The sequence below is a fragment of the Aythya ferina genome (assembly GCF_964211825.1).
Source record: "Aythya ferina genome assembly, chromosome: 2".
NCBI classification, from domain to species: Eukaryota; Metazoa; Chordata; class Aves; order Anseriformes; family Anatidae; genus Aythya; species Aythya ferina.
The window spans coordinates 71,989,516-72,010,091 of NC_140297.1; the positions used below are offsets into that span (position 1 = coordinate 71,989,516).

Sequence of the window (20,576 nt, forward strand, 5' to 3'; positions counted from 1 at the left end):
CTTTCAATTTCAAAAGTATCAATGTGACTTTATTACAGAGGCAAATCTATTTAAACACACACATATTCAATAGAATGAAAATAATAAAAATAAAAACTAAGATATTTATCTCTGATATTTAACAGCAAAAGCTTTCTGCAAGTAAGTAGTATTGGGTGAGAAGAAACATCCCAAATAAAGTGCAGCTGCTGTGCTTTCTATTTGCCTGCACAGAGGCACTGGAATACATATCACAAGAGACAATTAAATGAGTGAACTGAGGCTAATTGGTCTCTTTTGCTACTGTTAGTTATCTCTAACTTAGCAAATATATAAAAGTCTCTTACGCTTTTAACGGGGTAATAATTTAGAAGCAAGAGACTTCAGAAAAAATATGATTTTTTTTTTTTTCTCATGTAGCTTCTAGACAGCAGAATAAAATGTGAAGCTGCACTATTTTGAACTAAAGAAAAGAGTATTCAAATTTATACCAGGATAAAAGTGCAGCTAGGAAAAACCCTTCTTCTTACCATTAACAATACAATACTAGAGAAGGCACTGTCATTAGGGACTTGTTTGTCAAATAATAAGTCTGATGCAACTTACCAAATGAGTTCTCTAGGGAGTCCTTTCTAGCTTCATTACATTGGTGCTAACAATACTATTACAGTAAACTTTGAACTGAAGTTCATTATATTACATTTCTGTAATGACTTTTCTGGCCTTTTCAAACTACAAGATCAAAAATGTCATAGAAGGAGAAAAGTGTTATTATTTGACAAAGCAAATGCTGGTATTTTAGAGTCAAATTCTTATTTTTATTATTCACAGAAAGCCTCATTCCCATATCTTTGAGCAAAAAAAATTAACCCATAGTTTTGGTTTTATGAATTCAAAACCCTTTCTCTGTCAAATGAGGTACACACTTAAAAACCATGATTTTTTCCTTGATTATGGCTAAGTAAGGATTTAGCATCAATAGCATGTATCACACCACCTTCTGGAGGATGCTTTCAATGTCTTCTGCAAACATGAATTAATTTCACCTTACAGTCCCGGGTAGCAGACAGTTGCCGAATGGTTACGTATGCTTTTGGAAAACAGTAATCAAACACTTAAGAAATGAGAACCCCACAGTTAATTAATGGTTTTGAAATGTTCATCTTTGAGGGAAAACTCAAACTCTTAAATACATTTACTTTGGGGGAGAAAAATATAGCAAGACTAAAAGACGATTTCAATGGATGTGTTATGAAAGGAGATTGACAGAACTGTCTCCAAATTGGGAAGATCTTTCCAGCACCTGACAGAACACAGAAACATCTTTCACTGAGCAGATACGTTATTGAGGAAACGTTAAATGTACTGTCAGGAGCTGAGGCTGAAAGAACAAAACCTTGACAATAAATACTTCTGTCTCTTGCCTTGAAGTTAGTCAGGGTGACACTAGCAGTTATCCCACCTTTGCACCACACCAGCTATTCCTGAGGCACTGGGGTCAGATTAGGCCACATAAGTGTTACAAGGTGATTTTTCAGGCTGATTTGAGCCCATGACTTTTGCCTGTTGAGTAATTCTGCTTTCACATTCATAATTTTTCATAAACCGCTCCTGTGATTTGTGTTGCAGCATTAGGAGTGAGATGGCTGACAGGACGCGCACCAGTTACCACACTGCTCAGCTTCGGTCTCTTAGCACATCACTTTTTCACCACAGCCTGGCGTTTTGTGTTTTGTGTTTATTTGTTTTGTGTTTATTTGTTTGGTTGTATGTTTGCTTTTACCAAAAGTGCGTTTTTTACAGCTACTGCAGGCATCGCTTCAGAGTGCCACAGAACGCTAAAAGGCTCTGCGGGCTCGGCGGGGCACCACCTCCTCCCACAGGACTACCAGTCCCAGCCGGGGACCGGCTCGATTCGGTTTTTATGGCGTCGAGACACCTCTCAACCTCCTCCCTTCCCCTTTCTCCCTTCTCATCCCATCTCCCTGACGGCCACCCCTCCGCGCTGGAGGCGGTGCCGTGCGTGGGCAGGGCGGGAGCTGGTAAGGCGGCGCTGGCCGCCATTTGCCCGCAGTTGCCGGCTCCTCCCGCCCGCCCGCCCACATGTCATGGCGGCCCCGGCCCTGACCTTGCTCCGGCGGCTGTGCTGGCGGTCTCTCTGCGAAGCGAGGTGAGCCCCCGCCGCTCCTTCCCCGGCCTTTCCTCCAGAGTATGCTGTAGATAGGCTTGCAGAACAATACTGCTGTTAGTGTGCTGTGACAAAAAAAGACTACTTACCGGTGTTGCTCGTGTACTGAATAGTAGCACCGCGTTAAAAATAAGTAGAGGCACAGCCTTGGACTTGACTTCCTTGACCCGTATCTGTGCAAAAATCTCTTGGAAAGTTCCTTTAGTCTTCCTTTGGACAGATATCAGGTGTGACTAGGAAGAGTGAAAGCAGGGTTAAAGTTTGTGCTGCTTTGATCATTTCTTTTACTGGTATGCCTGGCAGATGATCTGGAAGTTACTGAGATTTTATATTCTTAGACACGCTTATGATGTGAAAGGCTTTGCTGAATATTCACATAAAAATCTGTCTGTGGTTCTTGCAGATTTCCCCCCTTTTTTAAAATAAAGCACTGTTTTAACACCAAATGATGGTACTGTTGCAGTTGCAGCAGCTTGTCAGAAGGAGCGCAGTTCAGCTGTTTGTAACCTTTGGCACAATTCATCAGCATTACAAAATACAGTTCCCGGTAATAAAACAGTGATTAGCATACTTACAGAGCACCACAGCTCCAGTAGTGGGACGGGGTCCGAATTCACCTTTGCTGGATCTTGCAAGAAGATGGAGAAGTGGTTAAAACACTTGCTTGTGATGTGTTTTCTTCGGTCACAAATAATCAGAGCACACCTAGGTCTTTCCCAGCAATGTTTATTATGATATTCCTAACTTATAGCTTATGCAGAAGTCAATTGGATTTCTAGTTTTTAATCCATCCTGCCTGTTTCTAGAATTCTGTCTCTGTGTTCAGGTTGGCCATGAAGCTCTCAGAAATGAGGCAAACTTATCCTTTGAATTTCTTGACATAGGAGACGCTGCAGCTGGAAATTCTGAGGGAAGTTATTCACCATTTCAGTGGCTGATTTTTCTTTGCTTCTTTTCATATATATACTGATTAAGGAGGTATTGGGGAGGCATTGGGGAGGCAAGGACAATCCCCAGACATGGACTGTATATCTCAAAACAAGACACTGAAACTCATGATAAGGAAGCGGCAGACGGACAGAGAAACAAATGTAAGGACTATAAATCTCAAAACTGGACATTGGAATTCACTATAAAGATACAACAAACGGAAGAATTGGCAACAACCAGCTCTCGCAATTAAGAAACATGCCAATTCAGCAGATTCCTGACCAAAGGTGAAAAGTACACTGTGAGGAAGACTCGGGGTCTTCCTCCCAGAGACCCCTGCCCACGTCCCAAAGACCCCTGCCCACAATTCTTGGAAGGCTCTACGCAGGCGCAAGGTGCCAAAAGGCTAATTAGCATGAGAAGCGAGGGAAGGCGGGGATAGGTAATGCATATGTATAGGTGCTTGTAGAATATTGATAGATCGATTGTATAAATTCAAGACTGCTTTTTGCTTTGGGTATGCACGATAGGTGGAGAGATCCCCCGTGCATCCAGCGCTGCAATAAAGAATATACCACTTAAAGGAATTTCGGCTTCGATCTTTGAATCAATACGTATAATTAATAGCTTTCCTTCTATGAGAAACTGTGCATGTATCAAAATACAAAAGTTAACTTTTGCTGTATTTTTTTACTGTTACCTCCTTCACTCACCCCAATGCCTCTGTTTTTTTTGTTGTTGCAGATGTCAAATGTGCAAACACTAAACTCAAAAACAGCACTGCATCTTCTTACTATATTGAAAAACCTTGAATCAACTTAAGAAATACTTCATTAAAACTGTTGTTAAAGTTCCACTGTACATCTAGTGCTCTGAACAGTGATCTTAATTTGTCTGCTTCCACTTTGTCCCTTAAAAAGTGCCCTCTTGTCCATTTCAGTGGCATCTTTCAGGTGTGTTAGTTGAAAACCAGAACAATACTTGCAAGTACTGAGTAGCTGTGCCTTGGCGGCCTTGCTTTCAGAAAATAAAGGAGCCATGCAGTGAGGAAGTGCAGAGGCTCTGGTGCAGGCAGTGCCACTGAGCAGTGCTTGTGTAAGCCCCCTGCAAGGTGGGTGGCAGAGACTCTCACCACAACTCCAGAAGAAGTCTTTGTTGGTTTAGTTATTCCTGTAAACACCTTAAAACCTGCACATAAGTGGATGTGACTTGATTCTAAGTGTCCTTCTAAAAGATTTTGGACTATTTCCCAGCAAATAGATTATCACAGTGCCAGACAGGCTGTGGAACTTTTTCTCTCAGGATTATTTAGCTTGGCTAGGCAGGAGCCCTGGTAACCTCATCTCATCTTGAAGCTATCTCTGCTCTGAGGTCACCTCAGGAGCATGTGGCTTTCTGAGGCCGGAAGATGGTGGAGCTCCTCTAGTGGGCCAACCTCCTTTATGGTCAGGGCTGAGCCTGAGGCTCTGGGCCTCACTAGGAAAATCCTGAGGGAAAAGTTTGGAGAAAATATGTGAGGGGCAAAAAGGGTGTATCGAGAGACTGTGGTTGGGTTTGTGTACAGCTGGTGCTCCTCTCCATAGGGTTTGTGGTCCCTGTGTGTGTGTGTACATACAGACCCACAGGTGCAGGTTGCAGGTAGGTCCATGGGCCTGTCCATAAGAGAAATGATCCCTACACCCCTACACCACACCCATGTTGCTCAGTGTGTAAGGTATCGATGGTGCTGGCCTGATGTGGGAGGAAGAAAAGGGTTGGAGTAAGTGCAAGGACCCCTAGGGAAGGGCCCCTTAGTCCTTTGCCCTTTGCTTGTTCAGGACTATTTAGGAGCTCTTTCAGATAGGATATCTCTGTCATTCACAACGCTTCCCTCACTTTGATGTATGGGCTGCAAAACCATTGTAAACCAGTTGGCTTTGGGGGAAGAGATCTTACTGCTCTCCCCAGTGGGGAGCTGGGGATTGGCCTCTTCTCGCAGATAACTAGCGATAGGACTAGAGGAAATGGCCTGAAGTTGCACCAGGGGAGATTTAGGTTAGAAATTAGGAGACATTTCTTCTCAGAGTAGTCAGGCATTGCAGTGGGTTACCCAGGGAGGTGGTGGAGACACCATTGCTGAGGGCCGTTAAGGAAAAGTTGGATGTGGTGTTTAGGGACCCGATTTAGTGGGTGATACTGGTGGTAGGGGGATGGTTGGACCGGATGATCTTGGAAGGCTTTTCCAACCTTAATGATTCTATGTCTCTGTGTAGGTTTCTGGGCTGGGAAGCTCAGGTGCACCTCCACCAACAGCAGAGGATTTTTGTTTGAAAAATTCTATGATGATTTTGGTGCAAGTGTACGTGCTTTATGTAGTTAGGTTGTCGGAATAAGATGAGGCCAGATAAGCAAAACTGCTTTTGAATTTTCATGTCAGAGTCCTCACGTATTGTGAACTGCCACTTTTAGAATCTGTAGACAGTCTGGAAGATACATTTCACAGATACGGTTTAAATACAAAACTGAGATCTAGACGCCCCTATGAAACTGCTGCCTATACGTGGAAGTCTGAACTCTGGGTGTCTCCCATCATTGCTTAAAAGCTTGGTGAAGTTCTTCATCTTCCAATGCCTGACATTTCCTCAGTTCTGGGCAGTCTCATCTCTCACCTGCCAAGGTCAGGTATTTGGTCCCGTTAAACTGTGCTGCTTAATGAACTTGAGTAGTTCTCTCTTTGTCTTGTATGTACATGGTTAACACACAAGATGAGATGTTTCTTTCATCGTAAGTCCAGGGAGATCGCTTTCCTTTAAAAAGGCGAGTGCTTCTGGGTTAGGTGTTTGAACCCAGTGGAAGTGGAATACCTACATTTGATGCATTTCTCTTTAAGAGTCTTTGCCCTCATTTTTCTGTCCCTGTGGCAAGTGTTCAACCACCAAAGAAACTGCCAGTTAGGCTGGTGGTAAGACATCTGAAACTGTATTGTAATATGCAGAATAATGAACGATTCTGTGTTTTTTATTAAAAATGAGCACAATTGTGTGTCCAACTAATTAAGGCTCCCTGCTGAGAACACTCCAGCTTAGCACAGCTTTTCAAATACTGATGTAATGTTGCCTGCTGTGTGCCTTTATTACTTATCTCTTTTACTTGTTTCCAAATAAAGTGTCACATGCAGTAGTATGCATTGCGGCAGCTGTGCATCTCTGGTGCTAGTTGGCCTGTGTGAAGCAGAACTTGGCTTGACTTGCAAGTAGACTTAAAGTTTCACAATTGACACTTTCATTTTACTGAAAATGGTTAAATGGGAAATCCCACTGTTAAATTGCTGTATACGAATAAGAATCGCAAACTAAGTTAATTTGTAGAATTTTGTCTTCCTATTAAAAATGGCTTAATAAATACCCAGTTAAAGAGAAGTATGCATTTGGTATGTTAAGTATACTGGGTAAGAGAGTTCAGAAGTAAGAGACTGAAGTAATGTGATCATAACACTAGGTTAAATACCAGCAATGCACTGTTTGCTGCAACATATAAATTCAACTTTTATAATGCATGTTTTCATGAGTGGAATGCTTTTACTCATTTTTACCTAGGTATCCTTTTACCTAGGCATCTCAATTATGAATGAGTGCATCTTGACCAGGAAACCAGTCGTTTATGCAGTCTGGCCATTGAATTGTGATATTTTTCTCCACAAAGCTTTGTGAGAAATTATTTGAAGTATGTACATGAACATCTTAAGATACCTGGAGAAACAAAGAGAATGCAATTTGTGCAAGCGACATGACTTCACTTTCGTTAAAAAAAAATAAAAAATAAAAATCAACTCTTTAGGCATTTTTTTCTACAGACAAATAATGTTAATATAGCTGAGTTGTTACAGTGAGAGAGAGGGAAAGAAATTCTAAATTGTAAAACAAAAATATGGACTACTGGATGTTTTTAGGCTAGTATTTGAAGTAGCAAGATTCTGTGTGTGAAATAATGTCATATAATTAAATACTAATAATGATTTAATGCTTTTGGTAATACAGAGAAAAGGTGCAGTATATCACAAACACCAGATGGGCATACTGGAAGAATTATATCAAAGACATTTACAGCCTTGCCATGCCAGTGAATCTAGGAAACCCTTTTTGCAATCCTTTAGCGATTCTATAAAAACAAGGCATATCCTTGGAGCACTGGGAGAGGAACAGTCATACAAATAGAAGGACAAAATGCAAGATTTTTTCTTAAATTCTTATTTCTTTATTCTAACTAGGGCATTCTTAATTGTTCCAGATTCAGAGTTGTGTGTTCAGTAGGCAAGATCTCCCATTTGCCCACTTCTTGTCCTTCTCCATCACGACATGTAATTGTTCCAATTTGAATCTGTCTAACAGGGGAAGCTGGCACAGACATGCTCAGAACATGAGGCTGCACACATCCAGCAGGCTTCACATCCAGCTGTTTAAGATCAGAGGCCCCACAACTTGCTCTGTGAGACAGGCTGTATCTGCAGTCACTGCTGGGTAGCCTGGTAGGAGCAGAACATTTGTTGGTGGGAAACCTGCATCTGTGCTAGCCTTGTTTTGAGGGTTCACTTCATGCTAGTTGTATTACAATCCTAGCCCTGAGTGCCTGTTAGCAGCTGGAGGACATCTGAGATCATTTAATCTGGAAGCAATCTGTCACGTATGCGTGAGACAGCTCTGCAACACAAACCAGGGGAATGGCATTGGAAACAGGGTAGAGATTTACTCTGAGAAGAGCCTCCTGATCCAAACTAAGACGGCAGTGTAGACACACCCCAACAACATGCCCTGTTCCTTGGTATGGTTCTCTCAGCAGTTTCAGAGGAGGTCAGGGTCTATCAGAGACTGAGCTTTCTACAAACTACTTTCATTTCTCAGCAATACTGAAGAGCCTTTTTCAAAGGAGTGCAATTAAGCTCTAGTGTTTCAAATAATGTGGATTGAAAAACAGTTAACTCACCCTTAAGCTGTTGGCTTTTTCTTGCTTATGTGGCCCTATTGATCTCTGCAGATGCCTGGAATACTTTATCCTTCCAGTAAATCCGCCTCTACTACTATATCTGCTCTTCGGCTTGGGAGGCAGCAGTCTAAGGGCTAGAGTTCACTTCCATCTTGGCTCTTGAACAGTGTCCCAAATCTCTCCACTGCTTGCCAGCATCATCTTCTGACCCAGCATCTGCAGGCTTACAGCCCACCCGCACGGCAGGAGCGCAGCACAATACTCACAGTCCCAGCACAATAGCAACGTCCGTATGCAGTCTCTGCAGCCTTCTTCTACTTCTGGCTGGGAACGAGCTGAACCTGCCTTCTGGATTGCTCGTCCTTTACTTGGTAGCACAGTTGTGTTCTTTGATCATGATATCAATGTCCTTTTGATATATTTATGGCAAAGCAGGATGTTAAAACCCTTGAAAGCTGTCCATTCACCAGTGACTTAGGTGCCATCTCTTCCTTTTCTCTTCCTGCAATCCTCATGGCTGTTTTCTGCCCTCCTTCCTATTGTGTTAACTAAGCCAGACAGACTTAAAGCTCTGGGAAGAGGTCCAGGGGCTTTGTCTTTACCCTGGGACTGCGTGTGATGTGAGGAAACTTCTCCAGTGAGGCGGCTGGAGAGCTAATTTGGGGCTAACTGCAGGTGCCAGCACACCCAGCGCACGTCCAAGCCTCACCTTTTGGAAAACCCATTTGAAGCATGTTACCGTCCGGGAGGTGACCTGTAAGTGTGGTGGCATCTCTTGTTCTGTCCCATTTCGGTCTCCCAGGTTTGGCCACAGGGAGCTCAGAGGCAGGCTGCCTTGTGTCACTGCAGTGGCAGTGTCTCATCCTGCCTGCCAGTCCTACTCAGAGCTGTAGTTGGATATGGCCACACACAGTTTGAGAGCTTTGTTCGGATAATATCGCCTCTTTCGTGCTGGCAGACACTGTTTCTGTGTGGCAGCAGCTGCTGTCACTTGCTTCCCTACTGCCCTCTCTCACTCCCTGGTGCAGCCTCTCCACTCGTACGAGGAGAACTGGAATTTTGTGCTGTTGCCCTTGGCAATATATCAGAATATATCCTCAAAACCCCGGTTTGCTAACATGCCTTAGTCTTCTCTGGATCTGTTGCAGGATTCTCTGTTACTGGCAGTAGAAATTGCTTTTGTGCCTGCAACTTTTGACCCCATGTTTGGCCTCACCTGCGGTTCTCCAGAAAAGAACCGCAACAAACTTGGGTCTGCTAACGGCGTGGAACCGAGCCGGATCCAAGAGTTCACAGTCGATATCAAGCCAAGGTGTCTGGAAGTTGGTCTGTTTATTTCTAACTAAATCTCTGGAACATTGCAAATAGTAAGGAATGAAAAATACGTGAATGTTGGGAATTCAGGCTTCTTAGTGCAAAATACATTGTTCTACCTGGGCTCAATATGCAGACTTAATTCACTGTAATGAGCCTTGTGTGCAGCTACCCTTCCATTTACAATAACGCCGAAGTAAAACCCAGATGTTTCACTGTTAGAGTAAATAAATACACGTGGAAGATTGAACTGGTTATGTCACTCTATTCTCTTTTCCACTTTATTACTGTATTCACTATCTGAATATTTGTTTTTTTTCCCCTTTTCCTGACTGTTCTATTACAAACAAACAAAATGTAAATGATGATTGATGTGAAGTAATCCACCCAAATATCAAATATATTGATATTCACTTCAGATCAGATATTTCTTCATTATTCCGATGTAGTAAATGATGGAGCCTTTCTGTTGTGACTCGCACACTGATTACAGTGAACATTGTTCAGGTTCTCTGGAAGTTCATTATAATAAAATTTAGACTGTAATCAGTAAACTTCAGCAAGATCTGTGAGCTGAGATTTTAAAGGTCTTGTTAAGCCATCCTTTATTTCACGAAGGAACAAGAAATCATTGCCAAGTAATTTGGTATTATATGCTCCACCAGAAAGAGGAAAGAAAAGCTCTCTTGGAGTGGGTTCTGGAAGGCTTCTTTTTTCCATCAAAATTCAGGCTTTAAGTCACTGAATAAGGAGTGCTATTTGTTTAGCTTTGGGGATGTCTGGCGGTGATTAACATGTAAAAGCAAAGTGAAACAACTTGATAATATGCCAGCATCCTGGTTAGTAAAATACCCTGGCGGTAGTTTTTTCTCTCTGAAAGCAATGATATCAAAGAAAAAATAATTCTTACAATAATCAGAACAGTATTTAATCAGTTTATGGTTTTAATATGACCAGTCGTAGTAGTTTCCAACTGTGGAAAGGAGATCATAAGTGTTATTACAGAATGAATAACTTTATCACTTTGTTCATAAGGTGCTGACTTTCATAAAAATGTACAAAAAGTATAATACTAGACAGCAGTAAATTCAGTAGATAGATGGATTGCACTTGTGCTGAAATCCAAAGAACACGTGTAAAGTTTAGTCATGTTGTTATTTTCTTATATGTATAAAGCTACCTCTAACTGATAACATGGAGTACTCCAGGTAGAAATTTCTGTGATCCAGTCAATGGCTAAAGTTTCTTTTAATCAGAGATTAGAGATTATCACCGTGTTGGTTTAGAAACAAACACAGCTTTGCCCTCGGTGCTGTCTGGCTGTATAGTTCATGCGTAGTTCATGGTAGCTTTTTGATGGTGGTGGTGCAATGCTGGATTTAAAATCAATCAAGCAAACAACCTCCAACCCCTCCAGCCACTGCCAAAAACAAAACAAACACAAACAAAACCAAACACACATTTCTCTTTTCTGAGTATGGTTGTGTCCTTTTAAACTGCTCACAAAAGTGACATCTATTGGCATCTGACTCGCCAGACGGAAAGCATTTTTCTCTTCTCTTTTTTGCCCCCATTTTTTTTTTCACTTTTCCACTTTCTCCTCCACCCCTCCTTTTTTCCCCCTAATGATCTTATTCCAGTGCAGAAAACAGTGAGGCTGGAGAAGGAAACTCTGCAGTTGTCCCTTTGTCAGCCTCACGGCCCACCGCTGTGCTCTCCGTTAGCTCCATCTCTTGTACTAAGGACAGGACGCAGTGCTCCAGGTATGGCCTCACCAGCCCTGAGCAGAGGAGATTCAGTTCTTCTTTGGGATTAAAAAAGATTTCTTGAGGATTAGGTTCACTGTGTATTATTGAAAATGAAATGAATACGTTCAAAAACATTTTTATTTTAAATATGGTGCCGTTCTATACAATGATAAATATTACTTGTAAGAGGCTTCCTGCTTCAACACATCAGTATACCAACCCTGTTCCTGAAACAGAAGAATCTTTTGGGTGTTTTTTGTGTTGTTTTTCTTAACTGTCAGTAGGATGTCTGATGAAACACACCTTTGTTGTCAGCCGCTTTCCCAGACCTACAGTTTTCCTCAATCCCCATAAGGATAGCACAAGCCGATACGACTCGGCACGTTGCATCCCCACGGGTAGCTGCCAGGAGGACACCTGTAAGTTTGTCTGGTTTTGAGCTCCAGAAATAGTGCCAGAACCAAAAGCAGTGTACTACCTCGTGTTCAGATGTAATATGTTTAGTTTTCTGCAAGAATCCTGGGTTTGTCCAGCATAAGCTGTTGACAAATCCTGCTCTGTTATTGTCACGTAGCTTGTTCAGTATTGCTTGTGCCTGTCCTTATTGTACCTAGGTGTCAGGGATTCACGTGGGAAAGTAAGCTTCAGACAAACAGTTTGTCTTCATACAGTGGTTCAGCGGAGCTAGCAGTAGTGTTGGTGGATTTTCTAATGCAGAGGAGGCTTCAGTAGCTGGCTGTGTCCCTGTCAGAAACCTAACTGCCTTGGCCAAAAGGTATTAACACCAATGAGCACACTTTCTTGCTTTCCACGCAGTCAGCAAGGTTCATCCCCAGAAGCCAAATAAAAAATGGCTTTTTCCTCTCTCCATTAGCAGCAAAAGTGAGTGTTTGTTTTGTGAGAGGGTCACCTTGGATGTACAAAGAACGTGTTGAGTTTGTTGGTCTCCAAATACCGCAGTAAACTTTGATTCTCACCGAATGTCACACAGATGGGTATCGCAGCTTTGTATTTTTCTGCTAACATCCGTGTTTATGACTTCCAAATGTGTTTCAGAGGACATCTATCTGAAAACCTTCCTGCTGGGAGAGATGTTTTACGTGGACTGAGGATGTACAGGAAATCCTCTGGTGTTTGTCAGCCACCACGTTCAGTTAACGTAAAGTCTGCTGGAGAGAAAAAGAGCTCTTACAGAGATTTCAGGAGATGATCCCAGCTTCCCTCCCAGCAGCTGCGATGAGAGAATATTAACTGTGCCTGTACAGAGCGCAAAGAACAGCCCATTTCAGGCCTCAGTGAATGGTAATCTAGATCTTTGATTCTCAGCTATTCTTTAAGATTGAAAAAAATCCTATCGAGTGCAGCTGAGCCACTTACACTCAACAACAGTGATTCAGCACTTCAATTTGCCAGCAGACACATCATTATCTTCCAGCTTTTGTATGTCAAAATAGTGTAGGAGGGTAAAATATTAAAAGCTGATAAGGATTTGTACACCAAACTTGTGTTTAGAACATTTCAATAGTTGTTCTAATGTAAAGGAGGAAATAATTTGACTTCCATTTCTTTCTGTTTATTAAAACAACAGTGAGTGAATTGATTGTAGAGTATTTGCACCGATCTTTCCTGATAACTAGATATACTGGAAATACCAAAGCATTAGAAGTTTTCTTATAATCTGATAGTAATGCATTTTACTAATTCCACATTAGCCACAGTGTAATAACGGAGGATTACCAAGGACTGTGATGGCAGAACAGGGAGAGTAGGGGGTTTTTAAATGAGTTTTAGGAAAACTGAACTTGAGTTCTGTCTACTGAGTCATCAACACCTTTGTATTATCACGACGGTTAACAAAATGTATTTCATCAAGTAAGTCAAATGTGTTGATTTTGTGAGAGTAATGATAAGACTTTTTTTTTTTTTTTTTTTTTTTTTTGGTAGTGATAAGACTTTTTAGGCTACTGGGTTTTGGTCCAAAAGGTGATGAGTTTGTTCTGATATGTCTCTGCAGGAGCCTGGTCAGCTGCACCTTGCTTCTTGCTGCAGGAAGAAACAGAACAGCTCTGCCTGCTGACCTGCTGCAACCTACTAACTTCAAGTGCTGCAAACCTGCTGTCAGGGTGCATGCTAGCAGGTGTAAGCAGTGCAGGGCTGAACCAGCAACTCAGTTAACTGCATTTCCTTCTTTTGTAGTTGCTAGATGCTGGAAAATGTCCCAGTTACTGAGATTTGAGTAGGCAATGTTGTTTGAGGCAGTCTCTGTTTCTCCACGTTCGGAATGGAGGCTGAATTCCATGGGGCTGTGCTCTGAATTGTTTTCTGTTTCAATACAGAGGCTCCTGAAAGAGATGAATACACATGAGGGGAAGTAGAAGTTTTTACACAAGTTAGTTGTGGAAGCAGGGGAAGGCTCTTTCAAGATGTCAGAAGGTGTGAAGGAAGGTGTTTATGTGTCAGATTCGATTATTCCATGTTTCCCAGTATTAGAGAAGAAACTTGGAAGGGCAAGACTAAAATTAAGAGCTGAAGTTATGTGATTTTCTGAACCTTTCCTTCCGAGATGCTGAAATGAAATCTTGGGGCGGAGGAGTGCACGTCAAGAATGAGAGCAGTCAGTGTCTCAGGCTGAATTTCTTTTCCTCCATGGGCCACTGATTTTCTCAGATTTAAGTTTAAATACTGGTTTCTGTTCCCTTCATGAACCTCACTTCTAACAGCCGCTGCAGTTCTTTCCAACTGCAGCCTTTCCCACCAGCTCTGCTCTTGCTTCCCTTCATGTAAATGAACTAATGTTGGACCAGGTTGTTTTGTATCCTTGCTTCAGTTTTTTGTTGGTGGTTTTGTTTGTTTATCTGGAAAAACAAGACCCACACAACTCTTATCTGTAGTGGCAGCAGCAGCAGAGGTATTTTGTTTCAACAGTATTTTGTTTCGTTTCCTCTCTGCCTGGGAAGGACACTGGTAGAAATATTGCTATTTTCTGATGGGGTAACACTAGGTGTGGGTGAAATGGCAAGAGGTGGGCGCTGTGCTGCGTGCTAGATGTGTGGAAAGGATGTTGCAAAGGATTGCAGCACCTTGTGATAACAATCATGACAAAGAAGAGATGTCATATATATTATCTGAAGTACTACACATAATATAGAGGGGAGAGCCGTATTTTACATTAAACATATGTTCTAGGATTCATCCCAGTGACAGCGTAATGTACCACTTACTGCTGTCTGATAACACGTCATATTATTTTTCTTCTTGTTCTCCCTAAAGCTAGTTACAGTAATGTGAAATGAACATTTTCTAGTTCTGTCAGGAGCTTAAAATCCATGAGATTCTAGCACCACCCGCTGCTTGTAATCCTAACAGGATTTTTAACTGCTTTTGCCTGTGCTTTATTTCCCCCAGGAACTACTACAATTTAAAAGAAAACCTTTATTAAGGAAAGGCAAGATGGAGTTCAGGTATATCGTATATCCGTTCATTTGTTGTGCTGAGCATATTTGATGTTTCCTATGCAAAAAGGTCTTTGAGCTTCTATTTTTAGTGTTTTAATGAGTAAACTGCTAAGTTCCTTTAAAAGTTAGGAAACAAGCGGGCAGTGTTTTACAAGAAGTTGGCATTTTTAACTTGTAGAAGACCTTATACAAGTAACAAAACTATACTGAAATGAGAGGCTCTCTCTTTAACGGGCTTTGCAGTTTTGGCTAATCACTTAAACATTGAGAAATGACTTTCAGTGTAATTGAAGTATAAGGTCTTAATTAAGAGCTCATGTCCAAATGTTTGTTAGGGTAAGGGACACTTACATGAAAAATACAGAGAACAGCATGAATGGCAGGACTGTGAGATAGGAACAAGCAGATATTCGAGGCACGGAAATAAGTTTGCTGTGATTGTCAGCCTGGATGTTGCAGGTTCAGGCAGTGTTACTCAGGATTTATTTCTTCTTTCAGAATATGCAGCTTGCGAAGTATCAATTGAATCATCTTGCAGGAGCACAGAGGCATTTGTAGTGGACTGTGTGGCTGCTCTGCCAAGTTGTGAGTCCTCATTTCTCTCTCTCTGGCCCTCTCCACCTGCCTTGAGTTGTTTCAGCAAAGTCTTGTACCGTTTCAGTGAGGCCACTAAAAGGAGTCACAGATTTGCTCGCTGAGGGAGTAGGAAGGATTTGGTGCCCCAGCAGGGGAGCAGTGGATGGAGGCAGGCAGTTTGTGTGTGGTGTGCTTGAGCAGCCTCTTGCTCCTCTGTCCCTGTGGTTGTTGCTGTGTGGTCCCAGTGGTGGCCGTGCTGCTGGGTGCTGGCAGGGGGTCCAGTCATCTCCCCACTCTTCACATCATCTGCGTGGAGCCCAGGAGCTCTGTTCCTGCCATCTGTGTGGCCCTCTGAAGAACAAGGGCCTGCCCAAGATGAGTGAAGTGTGAGATAACTTAATTTTTCTGTTGTGTTTTCATCCTTTGTTATTTTAACAGAGAAACAGTAGCAGTCAGCTTAGCCTTAACATCTTGGAAACTGGTGATTGTCACTGATACGTGGTGAGCGCGCTCTGAGATCAGAAGGCATAGAGAAAGGAATGAATCATAGATACCCTGCAGAGCACTGAGCTACAAGCAGCAGGGAAGGGATAGAAAGAAGAGGGCTTTTTTATAGCCATACTTTAATAAACAGCTAAGTTGCACGATCTCCTATGGCAAACCAGTGGGTAAGGAAGAGAAAAATAACACCAAAAGATAGTTTTTGAGATGGATAGATTATTTATTTTACCCCCAAAAAATATTGTTGCCGAGAAGTAAAACTGGATATAACTAACAAAGCAAAGGAGTGTAGCTCTGTGTCCAGACTCACTGAAAGATTGTTCCACTTCTCCCCAGCCAGTTTTTTTTTTTGTTGACCCAGTTGGTTGCTTCTCCTCTTCTAACTTATCTGCTTTGTGTCCTTAATAAAGAAGCCAAATCCAATATTCCCTTAACCTTGAACATATACATATGTATGTACTTTCAGACTGGTAGCTGTGCCTTTGCCCTCTCCTCCTATCCTCAACTTGCGTTCATTTATGGTCACAAAAACATGGTCACTGTCAGATTGTATATTAAATAGATTCTTAAAGCTTATCTACATGTATAATATCTAAAGTATTATGTGACTGGACTCAAGCTATAGTGAAGTCAGGACTGTCATACATGGTGTAAAACTAAATCAAAGAATTGTGCTGCATACACAGATGATCTTGGGAGCAGTAGCATCCAAGTAATTCCCAACATGGCTTAAAAATAAAATAAAAATTGTCTTTCTGCACTCTCATTTTGTTCTTCCTGTAAACATGATTTTAAAAACACACTTGGGGGTAGGATCTGAAAGTGAACATCATGTTCTGTGACTTCAGGACAGACCACACAAAGAAGCTTAGTATTCAGAAACTTGTGTCTGTATCCACGTGGACACACTTGTTCCTGTGAAAGTGCTGGTACTGATGCTGAACGTGAAGTCCACAGGCTGATGGAATAGCTTCTCCGCCGGGTGAGGGGTAAATTTTTAAATCCTGCCACTGTCTTTGAGCACACCAGTGTGCCTGAATGCCAGTTGAACTGGCAGATGGTGAAACCACATTTGTCTGGGCTGTTCTAATAAAGTCTGATCAACTGAAGTAAACAGACTTTCTGTGCACACCGCCCTTTTTTTTTTGGTAGTCAATTCCATTTTGTGTTATTCAGATATATTTATTTTTAATAGCATAAGACTTTGAAGGAGTTACTAGAATTCTTTCTTTTTAATCATTGAAGGTGTAGGTTTCTATTGCTGTTTTCTGTATATAACAGAAAATATTCTTTCCTTTTTTGTCATTCAAAATCAGCAGCCCCAGATAGGTAAACAGTGGGGACCTAGGGATTCCTTCATACAGAAGGACTCTAATAGGTAACAAAACCAGTAGATCTTCCAAACATTTTTACAAAATCTTGTATCTTTGTAAAATGGAAGAATAACAAAATTAATTGCACATAGCAGGCCTTCTTCACATTTCTTGCCTGCACTTTTTGGCTTGCAACAGAAAATAAATTGTATTTATAAGAGCAATGACAATGCTTTTGGCATCCTCATTGACAAATAGTTAGCACTTTTAAATTTCTCTAAAATTCTCATTATGTGCTTATGAAATGGCAGAATTTTCATGATAGGTATGATTTTAAAGTTCAGGTTTGTAACTGAAATGCTAATGAATTAAGCATTTCGTAAGTCTGCATTTTAGATAATCATTACTTTTTCGAATGTGACTATGACATCTATCTTGTATGATGTTCTATCATGATGGCTGTGTCCATAAAATAGAATGGGAAAAGATTTTTGTTTTTACGAACCTAGAGAAGAAACGTTGATACATACAATGCTCACAATTTTAAACTAGTAAATATATTTACATATGTTGTAAATTAACCAAAGAAGGCTGAGACAGCATGCTTTTGCCATATTGAAACAAGTCAAAATTCTTAGACTACTTTGTTTTTGATTTTTTTATAATTTGTATTTTTTATGGTGAAATTACCATTTTCCTGATGGAAAGGTCTTCCAGAATATTTAGGCCTATTTATTTCATATGTCTATGGGATGTTTTATAACCAGTCCTTTTCTAAAGTACACTTTGAAATTAGTCTTCATTTTTGTTGTCCTCAATGGAGAACCAGGCCTTTAGATTACAGTACTTAGAGATAAAAGCACACAAATTTGAAAACATGACAAAAACATGGCAAAAAAAAAAAAAAAAGAAACAAAACCAGACAAGCCGCATAGTCTGTGATTCGTAGACATGTAAAGCTGTTATGGTTGTGTACAGAGATTTAAATGTATATTTACTTCTGTATTCATTTGTCATGGACATAACCTGTAGGACTCTGATTTATTTTAGAAACAGCAAAGTATTAGTTTACTGCTGCTGCCATTTAGTGGCAGTATACGATCATCTGCTGTATTGCTGCATGGTTTGTTTGTTGTCATCTGGCAGCATTGACTCTAGCACTTTTCATACCAGAGAGAGCTGGTGTGAGCTGTGGTGATCTCCAAAGGTTAATTATGTTGCAGCTGAACTAAAGCAACTTTCTTGTAATTTCTAATACCTAGCTTTCTTCTTCTTGTTTTGATCGGTGCAGGTAAAATATTTGCTGTTCTGCATTTATTTTAACTGCCTTAAAAAACAGCATATTTGTTTCTCTCCTAGTCTTAAACAAAAAACAAGTAATGATATTTTTTCCCACTTATTGACAGGCAAACGCAAGCTGTTTGTATTCCAGCAGTTCACCTGCACGTGACTACAGCCACCATGCAAGTCAGCCAGAAAGACTTTGAAAAGGCTCAAGAACAGCTGAAGCTTTTGAAAAAGGATCCAGGGAATGAAACTAAGTTGAAACTCTATGCTTTGTTTAAACAGGTAGGCTTAAGTTCCGTTTTTTGTAAGAGGCATTTGTAAGCTGAGGGGATGGACCTGTAAAATATATGATTAAAATACAAGTTGTTCAAACGTATTGTCTTAACAATTTCTTCAAATTGTTATATAAATATAACAAATTGTTATTTATATAACAATTGTTATATAAATATAACAATATAACAATAAAAAAAAATAATTTCAAATTATATTCTTGAAATGCTAATCCCTCAGGCTCTGCCTGAATTCTACATGTGGCCAGAACTATTACATCTTATAAACCATGATTTGAATATAAACTGTTATTCAAAGAAATAGAGCCAAATTACATCCAGTTTGTGATGCCTTCCATATAATGTAGCATACATTGATGCAATGACACAGGAAAACTGCTTGTGCCTGGAAAAAAAAAAAAAAAAAAAAGAAAATGCCACATGCTTCCTCTTGAATTTTTCATCGATTGTCAGTCAACTGGTCCTATACTACAGTGATGTAAATATTTGAAGGTCGCTTTTGGTTGTTGTGGCAAGCTTTTTTGTCTGTTTTGTTTTTAATTCAAGAAGCTGTTGTCCCACGTTGATCCTGAGTGAAGGTTGTTCTTTACTACCCATGGAAGCAGACCTATGTAGTAGTTGCTCTTAAGGGTATTTGTACTGGTATCTGGGGAAGCATTTGTGGATCAGGGTTAATACATGCTGTGGCTTCTTATGCTGAAGAAGACAATCAATTGCTCCTTAAAATAAAAACTTAAAGACAGTAGACCGTTCCAGGTAATTTCACTAATTAATAATAATGAGCTCATAAACGTGTCCTTTCTCATCTTCCATTCTAAATACCTCTCTGATACTGTACTTTTACTTCAGGAAAACTGGTCGTAAAATACTTCAGGAATTCTGGAATCTTTGCAGGTCAACTGCTCCAATGCTCTTGCTCATACTAAGGTTAACTTTGAAGTGAGATCCAACTTCATAGATCTTATCCAGTGGTTTCTTAGTTCACACAACTTACAAGTTTATAACTTTGTTTTTAAATATAAAAAATCCACAATTTTGAAATAAGGTGCTGAGAACTTACAGGTGTGGGCATCTTGGAAACGAATGTTTCATATTGGTTAGATACATCTGAAGGCCTAATACCAGGTGTTAGGAAATAGCAGACAGTGGATGTTTCATGGCATATGAACTGTCTGAATATTGCCTGGCCACTAGGAATTCCTTCTGTCTCAGAGATGAATTCTGTATTGTGAGCACGTAACAGTCCTAACAGTCATCATCTTTTTCTACCAAGGTACCTGAAACATAACCAGAGGTTTAAATATTTGTTTCACTCTCTTTTCAGGCTACTGAGGGTCCCTGCAATTCTCCAAAGCCAGGTATGCTGGACTTTGTCAAGAAAGCCAAATGGGATGCATGGAATTCTCTTGGCAATTTGTCTCAGGTGACAATACCTGTAATTTCACTTGGCTGAACTCTGTCTTGAAGTGCCTAATCTGTGAATGAATGGCTGATGTCTAAACATACCCTGTTAGTTGAGTGACTGCTTCAGACACCACAACGATTTGCACTGTATTCTACAGCCATTTCAATACTAAAGAGTTTTGAGGTGTTTTTACTGCAAAATTTAAATTATCAATAACAGCTTGTGTCAGTATAAAAGGTCTTATATATAAAGTGACTTTAATAAAAAAACAGTTTTTTGTACTATGTTGTATTCTGCTGTTCCCTTTAAGAAAAATGGATTGAGTCTCTCACTTCTTACGACTCCTTACAACAAAGAACAAATCTGTGAATCCAGTATGATTTTGAAAATGTTGTCATTTTAAGAAGTTGGTCTCTTATACTGCTGACTAAGACTAGAAAAAAAGTGGCTGTAAAAATGATGTATTGAGAGCTCCTTTTTATGCTTGATCAGTATATCCTGACTTTCTTAATACCTTGCATACCTTAATACCTTTAGAAAAGTATTTTTCAAGTGAAGCAAGCAGGAAGAACATAAATACAAAGAAATGTAGGTGTTCTCTTTCTATGCAGACTCGCATAATTCTGAC

At 40.5% G+C, this 20,576-nt stretch overlaps 1 protein-coding gene and 1 long non-coding RNA gene across 5 annotated transcripts in view; one reads left to right on the forward strand and one right to left on the reverse strand.

The window, feature by feature from the left end:
- Nucleotides 1–2,026: 2,026 nt before the first annotated feature.
- The window catches only part of ECI2 (enoyl-CoA delta isomerase 2), a 31,686-nt gene continuing 13,136 nt past the window's right edge, over nt 2,027–20,576 (forward strand). Inside the window, exons 1-4 of one of the 4 annotated variants that reach the window (XM_084511109.1) lie at nt 2,084–2,149; nt 9,205–9,368; nt 18,370–18,532; nt 19,868–19,966. In XM_084511109.1, the coding sequence (XP_084367235.1) occupies nt 9,259–9,368; nt 18,370–18,532; nt 19,868–19,966 (372 nt within the window). In that variant the 5' untranslated portion in view covers nt 2,084–2,149; nt 9,205–9,258. Of the gene's footprint in view, nt 2,150–9,204; nt 9,369–12,179; nt 12,421–15,071; nt 15,159–18,369; nt 18,533–19,867; nt 19,967–20,576 lie in introns of those variants that run through there. The other 3 variants (XM_084511110.1, XM_084511112.1, XM_084511111.1) reach the window with 3 other exon arrangements.
- Nucleotides 2,083–4,155, reverse strand: LOC311432669. Its single transcript, XR_014690233.1, has 2 exons — nt 3,712–4,155; nt 2,083–3,133 (listed from the first exon to the last, which is right to left on the reverse strand). It is a non-coding gene; the product is annotated as an uncharacterized lncRNA (long non-coding RNA).